Source organism: Exophiala viscosa, assembly GCF_022695815.1.
Source record: "Exophiala viscosa unplaced genomic scaffold EDD37scaffold_3, whole genome shotgun sequence".
In the NCBI taxonomy this organism is placed as follows: Eukaryota; Fungi; Ascomycota; class Eurotiomycetes; order Chaetothyriales; family Herpotrichiellaceae; genus Exophiala; species Exophiala viscosa.
This window is the reverse complement of record NW_026944355.1, coordinates 903,712-921,411: the sequence shown is the minus strand read 5'-3', so window position 1 is coordinate 921,411 and position 17,700 is coordinate 903,712. Positions and strand designations below refer to the sequence as shown.

Sequence of the window (17,700 nt, the reverse complement as noted above, 5' to 3'; positions counted from 1 at the left end):
ATCTCGTTCTTCGCTCTTTGCGACCACCACGACGTATTGCAAATATAACATAAGCAACACGGCTTTAACAAGAACCGAGCCGTGAACTTTGACTCTTTGAGGGCGATCGATTGGCTGCATCGCAAGAACTCAATTCTCAATGGGGTAATAGTTGAGTCGCTATGAATCATAGGTAGGTACAGTGGGGTGATGTTCAGTGGGAGTCATTGTCGTCTCAGTTGAGCGGCGTAGCGCTACTCCGTAGTTGATCATAACTCTCCGCGCACCTTCCAAAACTGCAACATGGTGTTTGTACCAATTAGAATGAGATTATACTTTGTACATGAAGGAGTCCGGCACGGACGTCGCCGCCGATGAGTGCCTGTATTTCAAGATTGGCACGTTTACCATGGCGACTCAATACAGGACTGGACGTCTGTACGTTGACCAGCCTCATTCCAATCGTAATGGACCTCACTTCATTGCATTTCGCTACCAGGACACTACTACGACCTCCGTGAGACCTTTGCTGGGAGGCTACGGGTACTTATTCCTTCAACTCATCAATCTCCCCCTTCAACCGCTCCCAAGCCTCGCCCCCTTCCCAGGCCTTCCCTCGTCCCAGCACTCTTCTCGCCGCACTCTTCGCTTTGAACCTCCACTTCGCCTCGACTTGTCCTCCTGTCCTCTCTCGCTCCGTGGGCCCGAGGTCGCGATACTTGCGCATCAGCCAGATCGTCTTGTCAACGACACTACCCCACTGCTTTTCAGACACGTTATCAAATTCCTCCACAGCCGACACCTGCGTCAGAAACGCCCGCCATGACTTCTCAGCGTATAGCAGTGCTTGGGCAGGTCGGCGGCGCCAAAGACTTACGTCGGCTAGTAATTCGTAGAGCGTCGATGATGAAGTTGCGAGTGGTACGATCTGCGTGTCAACTAGGCTTAGGAACGCTCTGGCTATGTGCGGCAGTTTTGACTTTCCAGGCCCTGTGTCGGTGGCCGGGGCCACGGCAGGATTGGTGTCATCATTTGCATCTGCTGCTTCCGCTGCCGTATTCTCGCCAACGTCCGTTGCCTCTTCCGATCCGGCTTCCTCGTCGGTAGTAGGGTACGCAAAAGTGCTGGTAATATACTCAACCAGCACTTTGAATATCGCAAGATCCACAGCACCCTCTCCTTCCTTTTTGGCGCGCAACTCGATGACCCGTCCCATCGCCTGCACGATCTCCGCCCACGGTGTGCCCGCATGAGGAGGCAGACTCGCGGCAACGGTGAGATAATTATCCCAGATCCGCGCGTCATCTCGTTTCAGCGTCGCCGCGCGCCGTAACGCGCGCAAGGCCTCACGGACGTGCTGGTACGGATCCGGGACACTCGCCTGTGCACCATCATCTCCATTATCGACATCTTCATCGGCAAGTACAATTGAAGGTATTGGCGTGACGGTTGGCTTAGGTAGTTTGAGCAAAGAGATAGCCAAATTCGACCACGCCTGTGCATCGTCATCCTCGAGCTGCACGCACCGAGTAAATGACTGAACCGCGCCTAGATAGTCCTCGAGTTCCAATTGTGTGCAACCCAACGCGAACCAACTTTGGCGATCGATTCGTGATACACCCAACGCAAGCAGATACGCGTCTCTCGCGGACTGAAACTCCCGTCGTTTCGCATGATACCTTGCTAACGACCGCTGAGCACGTGCGTATCTGTTTCCTGACACCGTCCATGCGAGATTGTAGTACTCCGGCTGCCCATCAAAATCGCCTAGGATGGAGAGTAGACGTGGAGTGTCGGCGGGTGAGGGTTTGCGTAAGCTCTCTTCCCCTGTCTTAGCCGTGGTGCTCGTGTCATCGAACACAAGGCCACGCAAAAGTTTCGTGGCTTCTGCTTCACGATCCGTCGCAGCTAGACACAGCGCGACTTCGGCGTGCATGTGCAGACGTTCGTAGATTTCGAGTGCCGTCTTTAATCCGCCCATGTGCGTCCAGCGCGCGGCGAGTTCGGCTTCGAGTTCCCATCTGTATGGCGGTGAGAGCTGGTAAATGTACTTCAGGCGTTCGGCTGGGGTGGCTGATTCGGAAGGTTTGGGCCGTGGGAGGAATGTTGTCGCCGTTGAGTCTAACGTAGGTCGTCCGGCAGTATTACTCTCGCTGGCTTCCTCTGTCTTAGATGGCGTGGTCTCAGCAACAACCTGATCAACCAACGCCTGTAGCTGCAACAATCCTCGCTCTGCAGTCCGGGAGCGGTACCCTTCAATCCGACTTCGCACAAGCAAAGCCTGTGTATAGACCTGCCAATTTGAGGAGCCGCCCTCGAGCACGCGCGTCGCATAGGGCAACGTTTCTTCTCTGATCAGTCCATCATCCGGCGACGTATTGGTTATGGAACTCGCCGTGGCGAGAAGGATGATGCTGTCCACTGGCGAGAGCAGTGGTTGTGGCGCCGCTGGGTCTAGAGATGCTAGTGTCTCGGGAAGTGACTCTGAGATCTTCGTCATGCTTGACTCGATTGGGGCATTGAAGCGGATTTGTTCGAGCAGGGTGTCGTCGTTCAGGGGCAGATTCGTGGGTCTGGTAGGGACGTCTTCTGTCGATGGAGGTTGTGATGTTGAGTCCAACGGATTAGTATGATCGGTGCTTGTGCCGTTGGTTTCTTGCTTTTGCTCTTTCTCTTGTTGCTGCTGCTCCTCGTCGTTGTCCGGTCCAACCTCACCGTCTCGACTCCTCGCCAGCACGACAAGCTGACTCGTCTCCTTCCCCTGGTATTTCGTTCTCTTGCCCAGCGCACCGGTCAAGGCAAATTGAAAGTCCCGCACGCCTGCCGCCCTCGCGAGGTCCGTCCTGGCGAGCGCATCATCGCCATAGTACGTCCTCACCACCGCTCTCTCAACCAGAAACTCGACAAAATGCTCCTCAGCAGCCGCAGCGTGGCCCTCAACTCGCGAGGAAAGCTGGCGCTCAAGGACCTCGGCATCAGCGTATATCCGATCCCTCAGCGTCGGCGATTCCTCCGAGAATAATTTCTGATGCCAAAAGTCCAATCTGAACCGCGCTCGTCGGCCGTTGAACCCCTCCTCGGCCAGCGCGGGATTCGAAAAGATTACTTGGGCCAGCCAGAACAGCTCGATATGCGGTGTCAAGTGGTAGGGCCGGATGCCATCGACAGCTAAGTACTCAAATAGTGACCGTCTCAGGGTCTCGAGCTCGTCGTGATATATTTCTGGGATGATCGTTGTCTCGGGGTCAAAGTCCAATGGTGGGCCTGTGCAATTGGATTGCAGAAATGCTTCGAGCGCCGTGTACCCGATCTTCATGAATGAAAGGTGTGTTAAGGCGTCTTGTAAGAGAAACTTTAGGCGTGAGGTGACGCCGCTGATGAAGGGTGTCTTTTCGGCGTGGATGGCTTCGAAGCCGAGCAGTTTGCGGGTTAGTGAGTCTTGCAGGATTTCCAGAAAGGATGATCCCATTTTTGGGTATGGGTAGAGGTGGTCCATCTTGCCGGACTGTCGAGATCAAAAGGTGCAAAGCAAGGTGACCTGCAAGGACAAACGACTCGTGAAGGGCAGGTTGTATTCCTCTCAGTGAGCGACACCGGACTCGAGGGAGAGTTGCTGTTTTCAGATGACCGTTCGAGGATTGTCGGAGAGTCGTATGCTCATACGCTATTCCGCGAGCTTCACGGTCCCAACGCCTCGAGGACTCTGATAGTACAATAATCTTGCTTCGCAAAGATCTTCCAAGCACGTAAAGTAAGTGATCAAGTCAAGTTGTATTAGAAAATGAGTATGCGCAATCCAAATAGTGTGCGACTTTGCGAGAAAATCAAGTGCTTTTCGGTTTTGGTGACAAAGAAATGGGTATCACAGTAGAAACAATCAGCACGTCCCAGCTCAACCTATACAGCAAGGGAATATGATGCGACTCAAGTATCAACAAGAAATGAATGTCGTTGTATCGTGCGCTAGAAGGCAATGCTGAAGGTTACAGTAATATGCGGGGAAGAAAGAAGAGCCATGTCGCCGAAATTTTTTGGCTATACAAAAAATGGATCAATGATCACGTAATCATCATCTTGTCGAGTCTCTATCATGTCTTCATTTCCTTCGCTGTCCAGATAACTCCCATGCTAATGCCGCTATTGATACACCAAATCCCACTGCGCAAATCCAACTCGACGTAAAACGAGGGTATCCCATCATCCAAAGTGTCCAAATGTCCAGACCCACCATATTCTCGCCCAGGTCTTGTTCTGGCGATCCACAGTTTATATCTTCTTTCCCGTTCTTCCAGCCTGAGCAGCTTTTCTCTTCCTGTACGCACTTCTATATTTGATGCGCCCCAGAGTGCCAACCCCGTACGCGATCAGGAACAAAACAGTCCATGATCCAGTGACGATAAAACCAATGGGGAAAATGCCGAATGTCCTTCCAGGCAAGACAAAAGGTGCAGCGGCAGCAATGGCGGCAGTCGCCACGGTAGGTGAAACCAGGCTAGTTTTGAAATCGTCCTTGAATTGACCGATGACGAACCACGCGCCATCGGACCCAGTGACGTTTGCTGTGATAGGATTACCAGACGAATCGACGGCGTTGAGTGTGATGGCTGGCAGCATGAGCGACATGACTTGAGTGTCGTTTAGTTTGTTGAGGTCCAAGTTGCTTTCGAATGTGCCGAACAGAGAGTATTGCTGAATCTCGGACACGTTGCTCGTATCTCGTTCCTCGACGTTTCGCTTCTTCCTCTTGGTTAATGACTGGAATGTGGTGCTGGCGGGATACATGAGTCCAATTTGTAGGTCGTTGACTGCAAGACCTTCAAAACTTCCCGTGGCCGGGAACATGGAGTAGAGTCGCAGATCTGCCGTGAAAACACCCTGTGTGGCATCGTATTGTATAATGTTGTAGCAGGCAGCCAGACCGGCTGGGTTGGTGACTGAGGTGAGTGAACCCAAGGCATCGACACAAGCAGACGCAATGGTCGCGTTGGTCATATTGTTGGGTTGCGCAACAGATAGAGTTCCGGAAGACTGAGGTTGTGGTTCTCGTCTTAGAATTTTGTCTACATCCCTTCCAATCTTGTCAAAATAGTCCCGTCTTCTGAGCGCATTTGGCAGATGGTTGATTGCCTTGGCTGAGAGAAGATCTGCATGAGTTGCCAGCAACAGGGCGGAGGTGATGACGTTAAACATATGCATCTTGTGTGACTTTTCGGTGCGGGTATGTCGCGTGGTACTGTGAAAATGAGCGAGGTTGGGAAGGTCGTCGAGACCGATGATCAATGCAAGCACTGCTTGTACGTCTAGATCGAAAAAAAAGATAGGCCACGACCAGCGATCGACCCTGTCAATGAGTGTGGTGGAAGCTTGAAGATGAATGAGCGAATGTGTGAGGTAGAAAAGAAAGGAAGATGGCCTGTGCCGGACGGAGAAGTGGTCTGAGTGTGGGAGGAAAAAAGAAGGGCTGGACCAGTATAAAACAGTTTGTGTAAGGGAAGAGCCCCATGATCCTTCCAGGGAGTGTTTGACGGGTTACATTGTGGGTTGGCCAGAAGCATGGAGTATGAAACATGGACCGTCTGATTGAAACGCAGCAGATGGCAGTTGGTAGCGAACCGCTGGCCGTGATGGTCAATACTCTACCAGGAGAAAGTAGAACCTCGGTACAATACCTTTTGGCCATGCTAGATCAAGGGGTAGATATACTTGGCGATGACTTCTTGAAGCCAAACAGCGATGAAGGAGAGATTCGCCCGCAAAAGGTGATGAAGATCTGGTGTAAGGTGTGGGAGGAGAGAATTGTCTTGTGCTCCCTCTCCTTTTACAAGGTCAGAAAAGGAGCAGGGGCCAGGGAGTGGCACAATAGGCTAAAAAAGGAGGCGTCCACTCCGCGCGTCTCGGGTGTGTTTTAGCGTGTAGTTTAACGAGCCAAATGAAACATCCACTTACGAGATCAAGGGCTTTCCAATGCGCCAACAACCGCCAGAATCTACTCCACGAAACAAATACACGGCACATTCAAGGCATCTTCAGAGCCAACCAAGTCCAGAATGACCAGAGTCACGACCATTGGAAGTAAACATGGAGATACGTACCCCTCGTCCGGAACACCGAGTCCTCACCCGACCAGCGCGACGAGGCTGGGAAAGTCAATGCGCGCTCAGACCATCACACATCAAACCCGTCACGTTCAATCCAGAACATTCAACACTGACCACAAGGTCCACAACTGACCAAGGCACCGGTACTCGGCACAGGGCACGATTTCTCGCAGAAGACACGGCCAGCTTATCAGATTGCGATTCAACATGCTCCATTATGATACTAACACTAACAACCCCTTGTTGAAACATACCACCACGTGTGTAACATGGTACAAGCTGCTGATAGAAGCACCGACATCAATCACGCTCGTAAACCTCGAGGGTAGACTGACCACTATACAATACCAGCCACACATATTGCTTTCTGTTCGTCATGATCGTAACCGGATATCATGTCCTCCTTCAATCATCATCTTCAGCCACTTGACCCTTGCACCATTCTCAGAAACTCCCGCACCCTGCCCAACTGCGAATTGCCACTCATCTCCTTCTGCTCGCTGATAACCGCTTGCACCAGGTTATCCAGTAATCCATCCACTTTATCTTCATCCGCTCCTGTACAGAGACTCACAATCTTCTTGTACCGTTCTTCCAGCTCGGCGCTCCTCGCCTTGAGTGTCTTGGCCATCTGCTCCAGCTGCTGATTATGCCGTTGGTAGACCTTGGCCCGCCCACTCAAGACCTCACTTCGCTCCAGACACGACAAAAACTGTGCCTGTTCTTGGGTCATACTCAGAGGGTCGGTCTCGCCGTCAGGGAATAACTGTGCCACCATCGGAAGTTGTCCATCCAGATCAAGCCCTTTATCGGCCTGTCCAACCGCCACACTCTCTTGTATCGGCGAATCCATTTGACTTTGATTGAGTTCCGCTCGTACTTTCGCCGCCGCTTGACGCAGATTGTTGATTTTCTGTTCCAACTCTTCTTTCTCGCGCACTTTGGCTCGTGCTTCATCCAGCCGCCGTCGCTCTTCTGCCAACGATGACCCCGACTCTTTCAGTGCAGCATTTGTTTTGTCCAGTACTTCCTTCTTTTCCTTCATCTCAGCCGCAAAGTCGGCCTCTGATTGTGACAACACGTTTCGTATCGCTAACCAAAGTGTTAGCAAATCGCCACAACATCACGTACAGGCAGGGCTGCTCACAAGTCATGAGTCCTTCTTGAGCCTCCTCGAAGGACTTCTGTGGTGACCCATTGGCCACTACTGGCGCCTCAAACATACTCAGATTCTGCTCCAGCATCTGGCTGTTGACGTGGCTGCCGACACCAAAATCAACAGGAGCAAGCCCACCACGATTGCCAACATGAGGATCTGCCCCCACTTCAATCAACTGATCAATGATTGTAGTCGTGCTGGTTCGTGCCGCCAAATTCAGTGCTGTATCGCCAGCCTTGTCTTGAGCATTGACAATTTCGGTCATGAATCTCGCCAATGTCATTCTACTGTCTTGGGTTTGGCCGTTCGCTCCGTTGATACCGTCAAAAGACATGGACGCTTGAGCATTGGCGCCTTGTTTGATGACATACTCCAGCAGCGACTCCAGATAGTATTTGCCAACAGCAGCTCGTCCTTTCATGGCGGACGACACCGCAATATGGTGAAGTATGGTCCGACCTCGACCGTCTCTGACCTCGATAGTCGAGCCAAGCAGCTCCAGGAGCGCCGGAAATGTGTTTTGGTCCAGATTGTTCCGGGCTTGACAGGCTGCGATCAGCGCTGTCTCACCGCCACTGTTTGCCCGCTTAATGTTGAAACCCTTTTCCAGCAGCTTCCGAACCAGAGGTATCCGAGCCAGTGTTGCCGCCCAATGCATCACAGTATTACAGGAGCCGTCGATGGGAAGTTCAAATTCGTCGCCGCTAAGCCGAAGAAATGCTGGGTGATCTTCAAAGTCTGTCCGCGAAGAATCGAGGAAGAGGTCAAGCAAAAGTTCCTTCTTTTGCTCTTCAAGCGGTCCCGACGGGTAAGGTAGCGGTTCAAGCCCATACGTCACCGGGTCGGATGCCATGAAAGACTGTGTCGGTTGCGAGAAGAAGGAAGCGTCAGCGTCGGTTGCAGTGCCGTCTGCCAGTGACAGGTCCATGGTCCCATCATAAGGTGCAGCCAGAAATGATGATTGTGGTGAAGGTCGGATACGTTTTCGTGGTGGCTCCTGCGCATCGGTCGTAGGAAAATCTGCAAAGCTGGCCCCCTGACTCATGATCCCACCGTTGGTGCCAAAGCTGTCTTGGGAAGTCATACTCGGCATACTTTGCTGACTGGCTCCCTGACCGTACAGACCATCTGTACCATAGGTAAAAGACTGTGATTGAGATTGAGACTGTCTCCGTGGTCCAACCGAGCGTCGGCCATCCATCTGACTCGGTGAATCCATCCGCGTTCTGTTTAGAGCGTGGATAGCGTTCGCTGCTGTGCTGGACATGTTTTTGAAGAATGTGCCTCCTGAAGATTGTGTGATCGGTCGTCCATCACCACCATACATCCTCTTTCTCTGAGCGGCCATGGCCTGTTCTTTCGTTGGTGTTTCCATGCCCTGACCCATGCCCGGCATTCCGTCCGAGGTGATATCGTACTCAAACAGTGGCAGGAGGTGTTGCTCAACGCCATATTGTCTGGCAAACTCGCGGCCTCGCTGGTAATTGACCCAGGTACCCTGATATTTTCCGTACCCGCCTTGGACCTTTTCATGTTCGCCCGTGATCTCTTTCTCAAGCACTTTGGTTCTTTTGCCTTTATCAACCCCAGCGACTTTCAAGATTTGTGTTGCATTCAACCATGAGTCCGCACGACGTCGCATCACGGCTATACCGTTGACTTCCATTTCGAAGACGGAGACATTAGAATAGACGGCCTGATTAAGAGTCAGCATGCAGCCACGAGAGCGATCCTGTCAACGCTCACCGTATAGATCTGTGGTTTTATACCATTCGTATAAAAGGTTGCTTGCGGTTGTGGCGGTGGTTGAGGTTGGGGAAAGACGTTCGCTTCGGCATAGCCGCCATAGTTAGTCGGGGCGCCCATCATACCTCCATTCGGCATCGGAGGACCACCATTCATACTGTATGCCATCTGTTGCTGTTGCTGGTGTTGCGAAGCAGGTCGGGGAAGCGGCGGAGTCGGTGCAGGTGTGGTATTGACAGAATGAGTTTCGAAACTGCCCAGGGGAGGCGGTGGTTGACCGAACGAAGCGTTCATGGAACTTGAATGGCCATGTTGAGGGAATGATGGAGGCGGTTGCGCATATATCCCGGGTTGTAATCCTCCTGCGGCCATCATACTGTGAAAGAAGTATTGTGATTGTCCTTGGTGCTGGTGTCAGGACATATCGGGCGCAGTCTGCGCTATCAAGGTTTGGTCGGATAATCAGGGGACAAGGAGACTGCGATATTGCACCAACCCAACTCTTTCACAGCTGTAAAACAGATGGTCCTGCTGGCAGTGAGATCGATTTCGAGTATATGCGACAAGTCGGGCTGCAGTGACTGCAAATGTGGCCGGTGCACGGGTCGAGATGGGTTTATCGCAGAAACGAAGGGCTCGTCTTCGGCGTTCAGGGATTGTTGAGCAGCCCTCGCGGGTTTGTCGCCGTGAAGGTGGAATACACTCGATATCGCTGCTCGAATACAGTAGCCAGCAAATAAGTGCAGTTCACAAGCTGTGTGGATCGTCACTGGCTGATCTGTGGCTTTGCACTTCCTTTTCGCGCGACAACGGTGTGTCGAAATTGGTTCACGGTCGTATTCTCTGGAAGTGGGGGTGAGGTGTGCTATTTCGCGACGCGTTCTCCTATCCCCTTAAAGTGGTTAGCGCATCAAAGCCAAGGCAACTCTCTTGACTTGACTTCACTTGTCGTCCTGTAGATGTTCTTCTTGTATCCATCTATCAAACATCTCAATCAATGTGTAGACAATCTACCACTCACCCGCTTCGTTACCATCCTTGAGATTTTGATCTGCATGTGCGACTGCAGGCTCAAAATTGGTTGAGCAACGCTGAGTGAGGCAATGCTCACGTACAGACCATTGATTTCATCGCTCTTGTTTGAATGCGTTGCATGCTCTGCTGTCTTTAGCGACTGTTGGTTCTTACTTCTTGCATTTCAGCGATAGCGAACAGCCAGCGCGAACATCGCTGTGTTTCCCTTCCTTTGCTCACTCGATCGATGACCTTGCTGCTCGCTCCGGACTAACTATCCATGGAGCTGTCACAGACAGACAGCATCTGTGAGAAAGCCCATTCACCGAGAAAATATGATACTTATTTGCAAGCCAGGGAGCCCAGTTGATTCGGCCAAAAAGGAAATCCGTCTGGTTGAAATAGAGCCAAGCAGCGAATTTGATGCTGAGATCTGCTCCAGATTCTGCTTTGTCTCTCTAGACCATGATCCCCTGCCTCGCTATACCGCTCTATCCTACGCTTGGGAAACTGCTTTGACCACAGAACAAATAAAAGTGAATGGTGCCGCTCTAGCGGTCACGCCAAATCTGGGAAGAGCTCTAAGATACCTGCGGAAAAGTGACACCACAGTGGCCTACTGGATCGATGCAGTCTCTATCAATCAAGACGATGGGGAGGAGAAGCTGCAGCAAATTCGCCTGATGGCAAATATCTATCGGTGCGCGCAAACGGTCTGCATTTGGCTGGGGGAGCCGTCAGAATCTAGCCCTTTGGGTATGTCTTTGATTGGGGGCAGGGCAATAGAAGGCGAACCTCATGAACTGCTGTGCGGACAAGCCTTGACAACTGAATATGCTGTTGAGTGTGCTCAAGCCCTCAAGGAGATTTTATCCCGTCCCTGGTGGTCAAGACTTTGGGCAGCTCAAGAATTTGCTCTCGGATCTGCCTCAGTCTTTATGTGTGGCCGGCAATGGTTCGATTCGACACAGCTCATTAAGGACGGTACCTTAAACATGATCGTCTCAATATTGAGTATCCGGGGTGTACCTGCAGAGTCGCTCATGTTACTGAAGTATGTTGGGTCGATCAGCTTGACCCAGACTACAGCCATAAAACGACTCTGGGATCTAATGCCGTCGCAGAAGCCTTCAGGAAGGGCAGAAATCTTTTGCGAAATCCTGGATCAATGTACTACCAAGCTGTGCTCCGATGACCGGGACAGAGTGTTTGGGCTGCTCGGGCTGAGCCCAGAGTCTCTGGCTTTGAGTATCGACGCAACCTACGATAATTCCATGACAGAAGTCTTCGAAAGTCTTACGATCAACCTTCTTCGACATCTTGACTCCCTCCTGGTGCTGTTTACGGCAGGAGTAGGACACCCCGGAGATGTAGAATATCGCTCAGGAGTACGAGTTCGATTAGAAGACCCCTATTTGCCGTCATGGGTACGAGACTTGAGACGGCCCAGACTTGAATGGATGTTTCCTCCATGGTACGGAAAATACAGGACTCCTTTTAACGCCTTCGCAAGCAAGGAGTGGACATACCGCTATGCAAACAATCAACTGATGCTCAAAGGGCTACGTATTGGAAACATTCCAGCGGTTGGACTGGGTACGGTCTGCCAATCGCACTTCTATAGGCCAGGCGAGCAGGCTGATGGGCGGCGCGTTTTGCAATCATGGATGGCTCTTTGCGATGTGGCAGGTCGAGAAAGAGGCCGAGATCCATATCCCCACGGCGGCTTCAAAGCTGACGCGTTTTGCCGAACACTTTACGGCGACTTTAAGACGACTATCATCATGAGCGGACGCGGAGACTTCAATTCCGTCCGCCTGCAGGCATCAGATGTGGATGCCATTGTCCAGAGTGCTGACTGGGCAGAGAAGCTTGCTCAGTACAGCGATGAGGAAGGCGAACAGGAAGCATTCTCAATTCCACCCTTTATCATAGGAAGGCGCCTGTTTGTCACGGACACGGGGTACTTTGGCAACGGCGGTGCATGGATCGAGCCCAACGACCAAATCTTCATCATCATGGGTTGCCATTATTCAGTGATTCTACGTCCCACGAACTCGTTGCAGAGCTGCACAACATACAGACTCGTGGAGATATGCTACGTACACGGCATCATGGATGGCGAGTTATTTGACGGCGTTCCTTTTACCGGAAAGTCAGAAGACGAGTCCACAGAGGCATATCTTGAACGGACCGAACAGCTCGGTGACCATGTTATCGAGCCAGTCTGCCTCTGCTGACCGAAAACAAAGAGCGAGCAAGACGTATGATGATAATGCATGAACTTCCATCTCTTCGAACTTGTTTGATTGCCTGAGGAGGCAGACGTGTAATCGTTGGGATAGACCTCTTCACCAGGACTGGTAGGCTCATCAGGCCACAATGGTAATTGCAAGGACGCACAAGGTGATTCTCATAGTCGTCCAAAATAGAAACCGATGTCCAGCCAAAAAGCACAAGTGTCTGGTACTGTGATAGCACGAAACCAGACGCTCTAGGCAACCCTCGAAATGTAGCTAAAAAGTAAGGAGAATAGGAATAATTCCGAGAACACGTGGCCAGCAAAAACTCAGACCTCGAAAGACTGAGAAACCCCACGAAGAATTTTTTTCTACTGCCTGCATTCGAACTCATCTCCGACTTTAACTCAGTAACATAGTAGAGGAGAATAAGAGGTCAGATACTGGAAGGAAGTTCGCCGAGCAGGGCGGAACGCACTCGTCTCTCTAAGCACTAAACCATGTTTAAACTTGTGATCAAGTCGGTTCAGGAGGCTCAGAGCTGGAAGGGAGATTGTTGACCAGTTTCCACGGACTATAATAGATCAAGATGATAGTATATTAACAGTGAATACTTAAGAGAATGAAGGCCATCTTCACTCATCAACATTGATATTGACCTACGACCGAACAGGTTTAGCCTTTGTATGCGGTCTTTAGAACGGCACCGCGTAGGGTGGAGATACTCCATCGTCATTTTATGAATTTCCATTCCTCTATACAACCTTCAACCCTCCCGTCTCAATGCGCATGCGCACACCGATGATGGAATGACCACAACCCCAAGCCACCTCTACCGCGCCCTGCTCAGGGAAGCAACTTACCTCCCCCTCCCACAATGTCGGTCTACCACCAAATCCTACATAACCACATCCTTCCGTCGGTGGACGCCCAAGTACACAACGCCCAAAACCAACACCGGCAACGACATTGATTTCCTCAAACAAGTCCAACTCCTCTCCCGAGGTCGCAAATTCCTGTCGACTCTCAAACGCGCCAATGAAGGCTACACCACCCCGCTCGAGAAAGTCCTGCGCATGACATACGGACGCATCGGGCCCAGACGATACACGCTCCTAAATAAATTCACCTACCCTCCACCTCCACCTCCTCGACCAGTCTCGACTGCGCAGGATCTGTTCAGCGAACTAGAAGCCATACCAGACCTCCAAGACCCAAAAGCCTTGCCCGGAGCAGCAAACCACACACCCTCACCCCCTGGTCTGACCACCACACATGATCTATCTACGGCGCTCCAGGAGTTAAAGGACTTGAAACCAATTCGAAAACGAGACAAAGAGGACCCATCCCCAGAGAAATGGACACTCCAACCCCGTCTCGAAGCCCTCCTGACATCCCAAATCAACATTCAAGAGACCTTTGAACGAACGGGCCGGCGCGTGCCCAAAGTCAAGACAAAATTCAAGCCTCCCGAAACGAACATATGGGGTAAACCGCTACCCAAATGCCGCGAAAAGAACCTCAAGCATGAATGGTACAACAACAATCTGAAAGCCGCGCTACCGCCGCTGCCAGAACCGGAGTACCAGGAATTACACGACATGGTGACCGGCGTGAAGAAGATGCCATGCCAGCCCAAACGACGGACCAGGGCGCGCCAGTCCAGCGACCCCAAAGAGCAGGAATTGCTCGAAAAGCAATCGTCTTTGGTCCTGGAAGGCCCCAAACCAGGGCCGAGACTCAAAGACTTCGAGCATGGCCGACCTCATAAGATTACGCCTCGATTGTTGCGTCGTTTGCTCGGCCGGACCGTCTTGAAGCAGAGTCCGCTTGTCAAGACCACAGATCCTGAAAAGACAAAGGCAGGCCTTGTCTTCACTTGGGACGATGGGTATACGGTCCCTCGTGTGGAGGAGAAGAAATTGATTACACCTACAAACAACACGCAGAGCAGTCTGCTGTTCGGTTAATGACACCCTGAAGGCTTGCACCAGCACTGCTATGAGCGCACACACTCGAAATCAAAAGAAAACTTTACAGGTATTCGAGCCTAGACTCATAGACATCATATTGCTATCCATCATGTAGCCCCGGCTACAATCACTATGCCGCCCAATTCAATGGTATCCGTACGCCTGACCCTGGATTGAGCCACTTCTATCCCATTTTCCGTGCCCATGGTAATACATTCGCTTGCCAAATCACACTTTTTGCAATTCGCTCGTCGCTATGCTGAAATCAAAAGTCAAAGTCGTCAGTCATTACCTCTGCTCATCATGATGGAGCTCCACCCAGCACGGCACTCAGTGCAATGTACCATGTCAGAGAAGCACCACCATCGATCCAGCTCATATCGAAGTCGTCTTGTGTGAAGAAGTCGTATGCTGCTGTAGGGTTAATGTTCGCAAAGTTCGCATATACAATACCTAAATGGTCGTGAGCATAAGAACTTGCAGGCAATCATAGTTGCTTACCTTTCCATCCATCTGTGATGTTCGTCGCATCCCTTACCGCGCCATCTGCAAAGTACGTCGTCCATTCTTCCGCCACAAATTGCTCTGCAGGTTATTAGTTTCGACTCCAATCCGTTCATACGTAGGATACATACGCGTTCTTGTCAACGTTGAGAATGGCATGACCGGAATCATGTGGATGCTAAGACATGTCAGTAAACCGCAGTTGATCTAGTGGTGCCAGACCTACCCTTGAATGTAACTCAGATCAGTACCAAAGTATGTCGTGTGATCAGCCTTGTTCTCAAACAAGATGCCTGTGACTTTGTTGCCGATAAACTCTGCAGGTTGATTGGTATTGTCCGATGTCATGAGGAAGTAACTTTGAAGACTGCGTGCCAGGACAGACAACATCAGATTACCCCGAGCCTCCATCGAAGCGTCACCAATGGTTTGACCCCACATCTTCAGACCATAGGCAAACATGGCATCTTCGGAAGACGACTCCTCATCCTTGCCATCGCCTGAGGAGAAAAGCCCTTTGGCCCATGAGTGACCGTGGTACCAATCGAAAGACCTAAAGACTGGAAAGTACTGGTCCAGCGAGCTCGGGTTCGACACATCGCGAGCTAGTGCATTGACATAGTCTTTGTTGTTGGTGAGCCACGTAGGATCAAGGTAGCCGATGACAGCAGCAGCGTGAAGGAAATAGCCATAATGGAAATGATGGTCATTGTAGTAGGAGTTGCCGAAGTCGTCGCCCGAGTCACCGGTAACATAGCTTGCTGAGGACACGATTCCTTTCCAGTCAGTGTCGTAGAGCAAAGGGTATATGTTCGAATTGTTGGAGAACACTTCAAAACAGCTCTCAAGTTCGAGTAGCGCAGTCTTTGCAAGATCCGGCTGGTCGGCCAAATCGTGCATTGTGTAGACCAACTGCGCGAATTTGCTGAGGGCCTTGCCACTGTAGTACATGCTGTTGAGGTTCGTCTGAGCAGACATGTTTTGAGAAGCTTCCGTGGCAGAGACATTTTGGATTGCGGCAATTGCCTCTGATGTGAGGTTAACAGTAGAGTCGGAAGAATTTGCAGGTCTCCAAGGGGCGAATCCGAGCGATGTAGGAAGTTCGTTCTCTTCCATTACCCAGTAGTCGGCAATAACTGCAGTAGAATTTCCACTGGTTGTTGTAGCTAGGGTCAGGTTTGTGACACTGGCTGCGGTGTCGGACTCGAACGAGTCAAGATGATGAGGTAAGGCAAACATGAGCAGTGTAGAGTTGCTTTTGTAAGCGCCACCTTTGGTCCACGATAGGCTGTACTGAGCTTTGCTGTCCTCAGCATATCCAGCAACAGTACCGGACGTCGGATATGTACCAGCAGCGTCGTCGTAGAGATACTCCATACTATCGTCTGGTAGTTTCGCAATTTGGATGTCACCATACCAATTGGCGGATCCTTGAAGCAATGTGCTGGAGACGAGTTGAAAGTTTGGATCAATACCGCTGGTGGGCATGGCATACAACAGCCAGACATGACCGTCCAGCAGGGTGATCTTGTACTTGAACACACCAGATTTGGGTTGCGCAGACTCCGTGACACTTCCGAAGAAGACGCTGCTCTGTATATTTGGCTGTAGATTGACGTACTGGCCGGTGACAAATGCCATGCCCTGGACGAGTGGCATGGTGAGTATCGAAGACGAGCCATTCGATGCTTGGAGGTGAACATTCGCAGACAAGACCAAAAGCGAGTCCGTGGTGAGGACAGTACTGGTGCCGAATTCCGCAGCTGACAAGATCAGCGATTGGATGCCTAGCGGATTGATATAATATTGGTCTGGAGAGTTCGGAATGTCTGTCTCTGCAGAGCCAAACGTCTTCTGACTGTCTTCGATGTGCGAGATAGCCATACCATAACTCTGTGCATTACCACTTCCTTGACTCCATGCTAAAGAATATGGCATCACAAAAGCAGGGAATTCCTGAGTGTCTAGCACAAAGTTCTGGTAGAATTTGTTCGTTTGAATTGGGCCGGTAGTGTTCTGGATCCCTAGACGTGGAACGGGATGACCACCTTCCTGCTCGATGTTCGACGGAGGTGAAGTAATGGCGATAGGCTCAAATATATCTTGTCCAGAGCAACCCATACTTAGCAAGCAGGTCGCAGTAGACGTCGGCAGATTACTGAGAGATCCTCCTGTGGTCAAGGTTGTTGCTGAAGTTGCGGTGACAGTAGTCGCTGCGGATAGTGTGGTTTCTACCATTGCAGTACCAGTGGACGTCAGGACTGTCGTACCATTTACTGACGTTGTAATCTCTGTTCCGTTCGTAGTGACAGTAGTGTTGAGAACAGTTGTTGCAGTGATCACTGCAGTCGTTTCAACTGGCACCGTCGTCACAGTCTGTGTCACTATAACAGTCTCGAACGTCGTCAAAGGCAGTGTGATGGTCTCGGTTACTGTACTGAGTGGGCCAGTTGCAGTTTCAGTGCCAAAGGAAACATCACTGCTCAGAGGTTGAATCGTTGCGGACGTTACCGTTGGCAGGCTTGTAGGGAATGGCTGCGACGCAGGATTTCCACCTGTCTCAAGGGAGCTGATGATAGTCTATTCAGGTCAGAATTTCCATCAGCTTCGTGGAATAAAACTCACTCCTGTCTGGGTAGAAGTCTGGTTGTTAGAAGTGGTCTCCACTGTCTGTGAAACAGGCACGCTGGTGACGGTGACAGTCTGAAAGCTCAAGTGTGGATCGACAAAGGTAATTGTAGACGAGTAGGATTGTGCATTTGCCGTCATGGGAGGTCCGACTTCATAGTAATGTCCATTTACGCCTACGGGAAGGAGGATGTCAGTTCTGACTCAAGGTCCAAGCCTATTGTTCCAATCCATCGGAAGGTAAATACTGACCGAAAATGCGAGGAGAAGGTAGGGCTCCAGCGAGGAATGCCTGTGATAATGTTAGCAAAATTGGACACCATATCTCATACATGTTTTGAAGGGTCTGGGGGAGTATG

The 17,700-nt window shown here is 51.1% G+C and overlaps 6 protein-coding genes across 6 annotated transcripts; 2 read left to right on the top strand and 4 right to left on the bottom strand.

Moving 5' to 3' along the window:
• Positions 1–332: 332 nt before the first annotated feature.
• On the bottom strand, positions 333–3,961 carry EDD37DRAFT_625776 (uncharacterized protein). The gene has a single exon (XM_062816265.1). The coding sequence runs from the start codon at positions 3,473–3,475 to the stop codon at positions 527–529; it is 2,949 nt and encodes a 982-aa protein (XP_062671778.1). The 5' UTR covers positions 3,476–3,961; the 3' UTR covers positions 333–526.
• A 5-nt stretch (positions 3,962–3,966) lies between these two features.
• Positions 3,967–5,360, bottom strand: EDD37DRAFT_320676 (uncharacterized protein). The gene has a single exon (XM_062811447.1). It carries the CDS (start codon positions 5,173–5,175, stop codon positions 4,246–4,248), a length of 930 nt encoding a protein of 309 aa, XP_062671777.1. The 5' UTR covers positions 5,176–5,360; the 3' UTR covers positions 3,967–4,245.
• A 1,135-nt stretch (positions 5,361–6,495) lies between these two features.
• EDD37DRAFT_607478 (regulatory protein SWI6) lies at positions 6,496–9,276 on the bottom strand (the record flags this gene model as incomplete). The annotated part of the gene is made up of 3 exons (XM_062814974.1): positions 6,496–7,169; positions 7,225–8,932; positions 8,983–9,276. 3 exons carry the CDS (start codon positions 9,274–9,276, stop codon positions 6,496–6,498), a joined length of 2,676 nt encoding a protein of 891 aa, XP_062671776.1.
• Positions 9,277–10,331: 1,055 nt separating this feature from the next.
• On the top strand, positions 10,332–12,236 carry EDD37DRAFT_648342 (heterokaryon incompatibility protein-domain-containing protein; the record flags this gene model as incomplete). The annotated part of the gene is made up of 1 exon (XM_062817997.1): positions 10,332–12,236. The coding sequence occupies one exon, from the start codon at positions 10,332–10,334 to the stop codon at positions 12,234–12,236; it is 1,905 nt and encodes a 634-aa protein (XP_062671775.1).
• A 616-nt stretch (positions 12,237–12,852) lies between these two features.
• Positions 12,853–14,521, top strand: EDD37DRAFT_320507 (uncharacterized protein). Its single transcript, XM_062811443.1, has one exon. It carries the CDS (start codon positions 13,046–13,048, stop codon positions 14,204–14,206), a length of 1,161 nt encoding a protein of 386 aa, XP_062671774.1. The 5' UTR covers positions 12,853–13,045; the 3' UTR covers positions 14,207–14,521.
• Positions 14,511–16,651, bottom strand: EDD37DRAFT_656921 (endo-1,3(4)-beta-glucanase; the record flags this gene model as incomplete). Its single annotated transcript, XM_062818864.1, has 4 exons — positions 14,511–14,662; positions 14,711–14,794; positions 14,845–14,891; positions 14,940–16,651. 4 exons carry the CDS (start codon positions 16,649–16,651, stop codon positions 14,511–14,513), a joined length of 1,995 nt encoding a protein of 664 aa, XP_062671773.1.
• Positions 16,652–17,700: the final 1,049 nt, after the last annotated feature.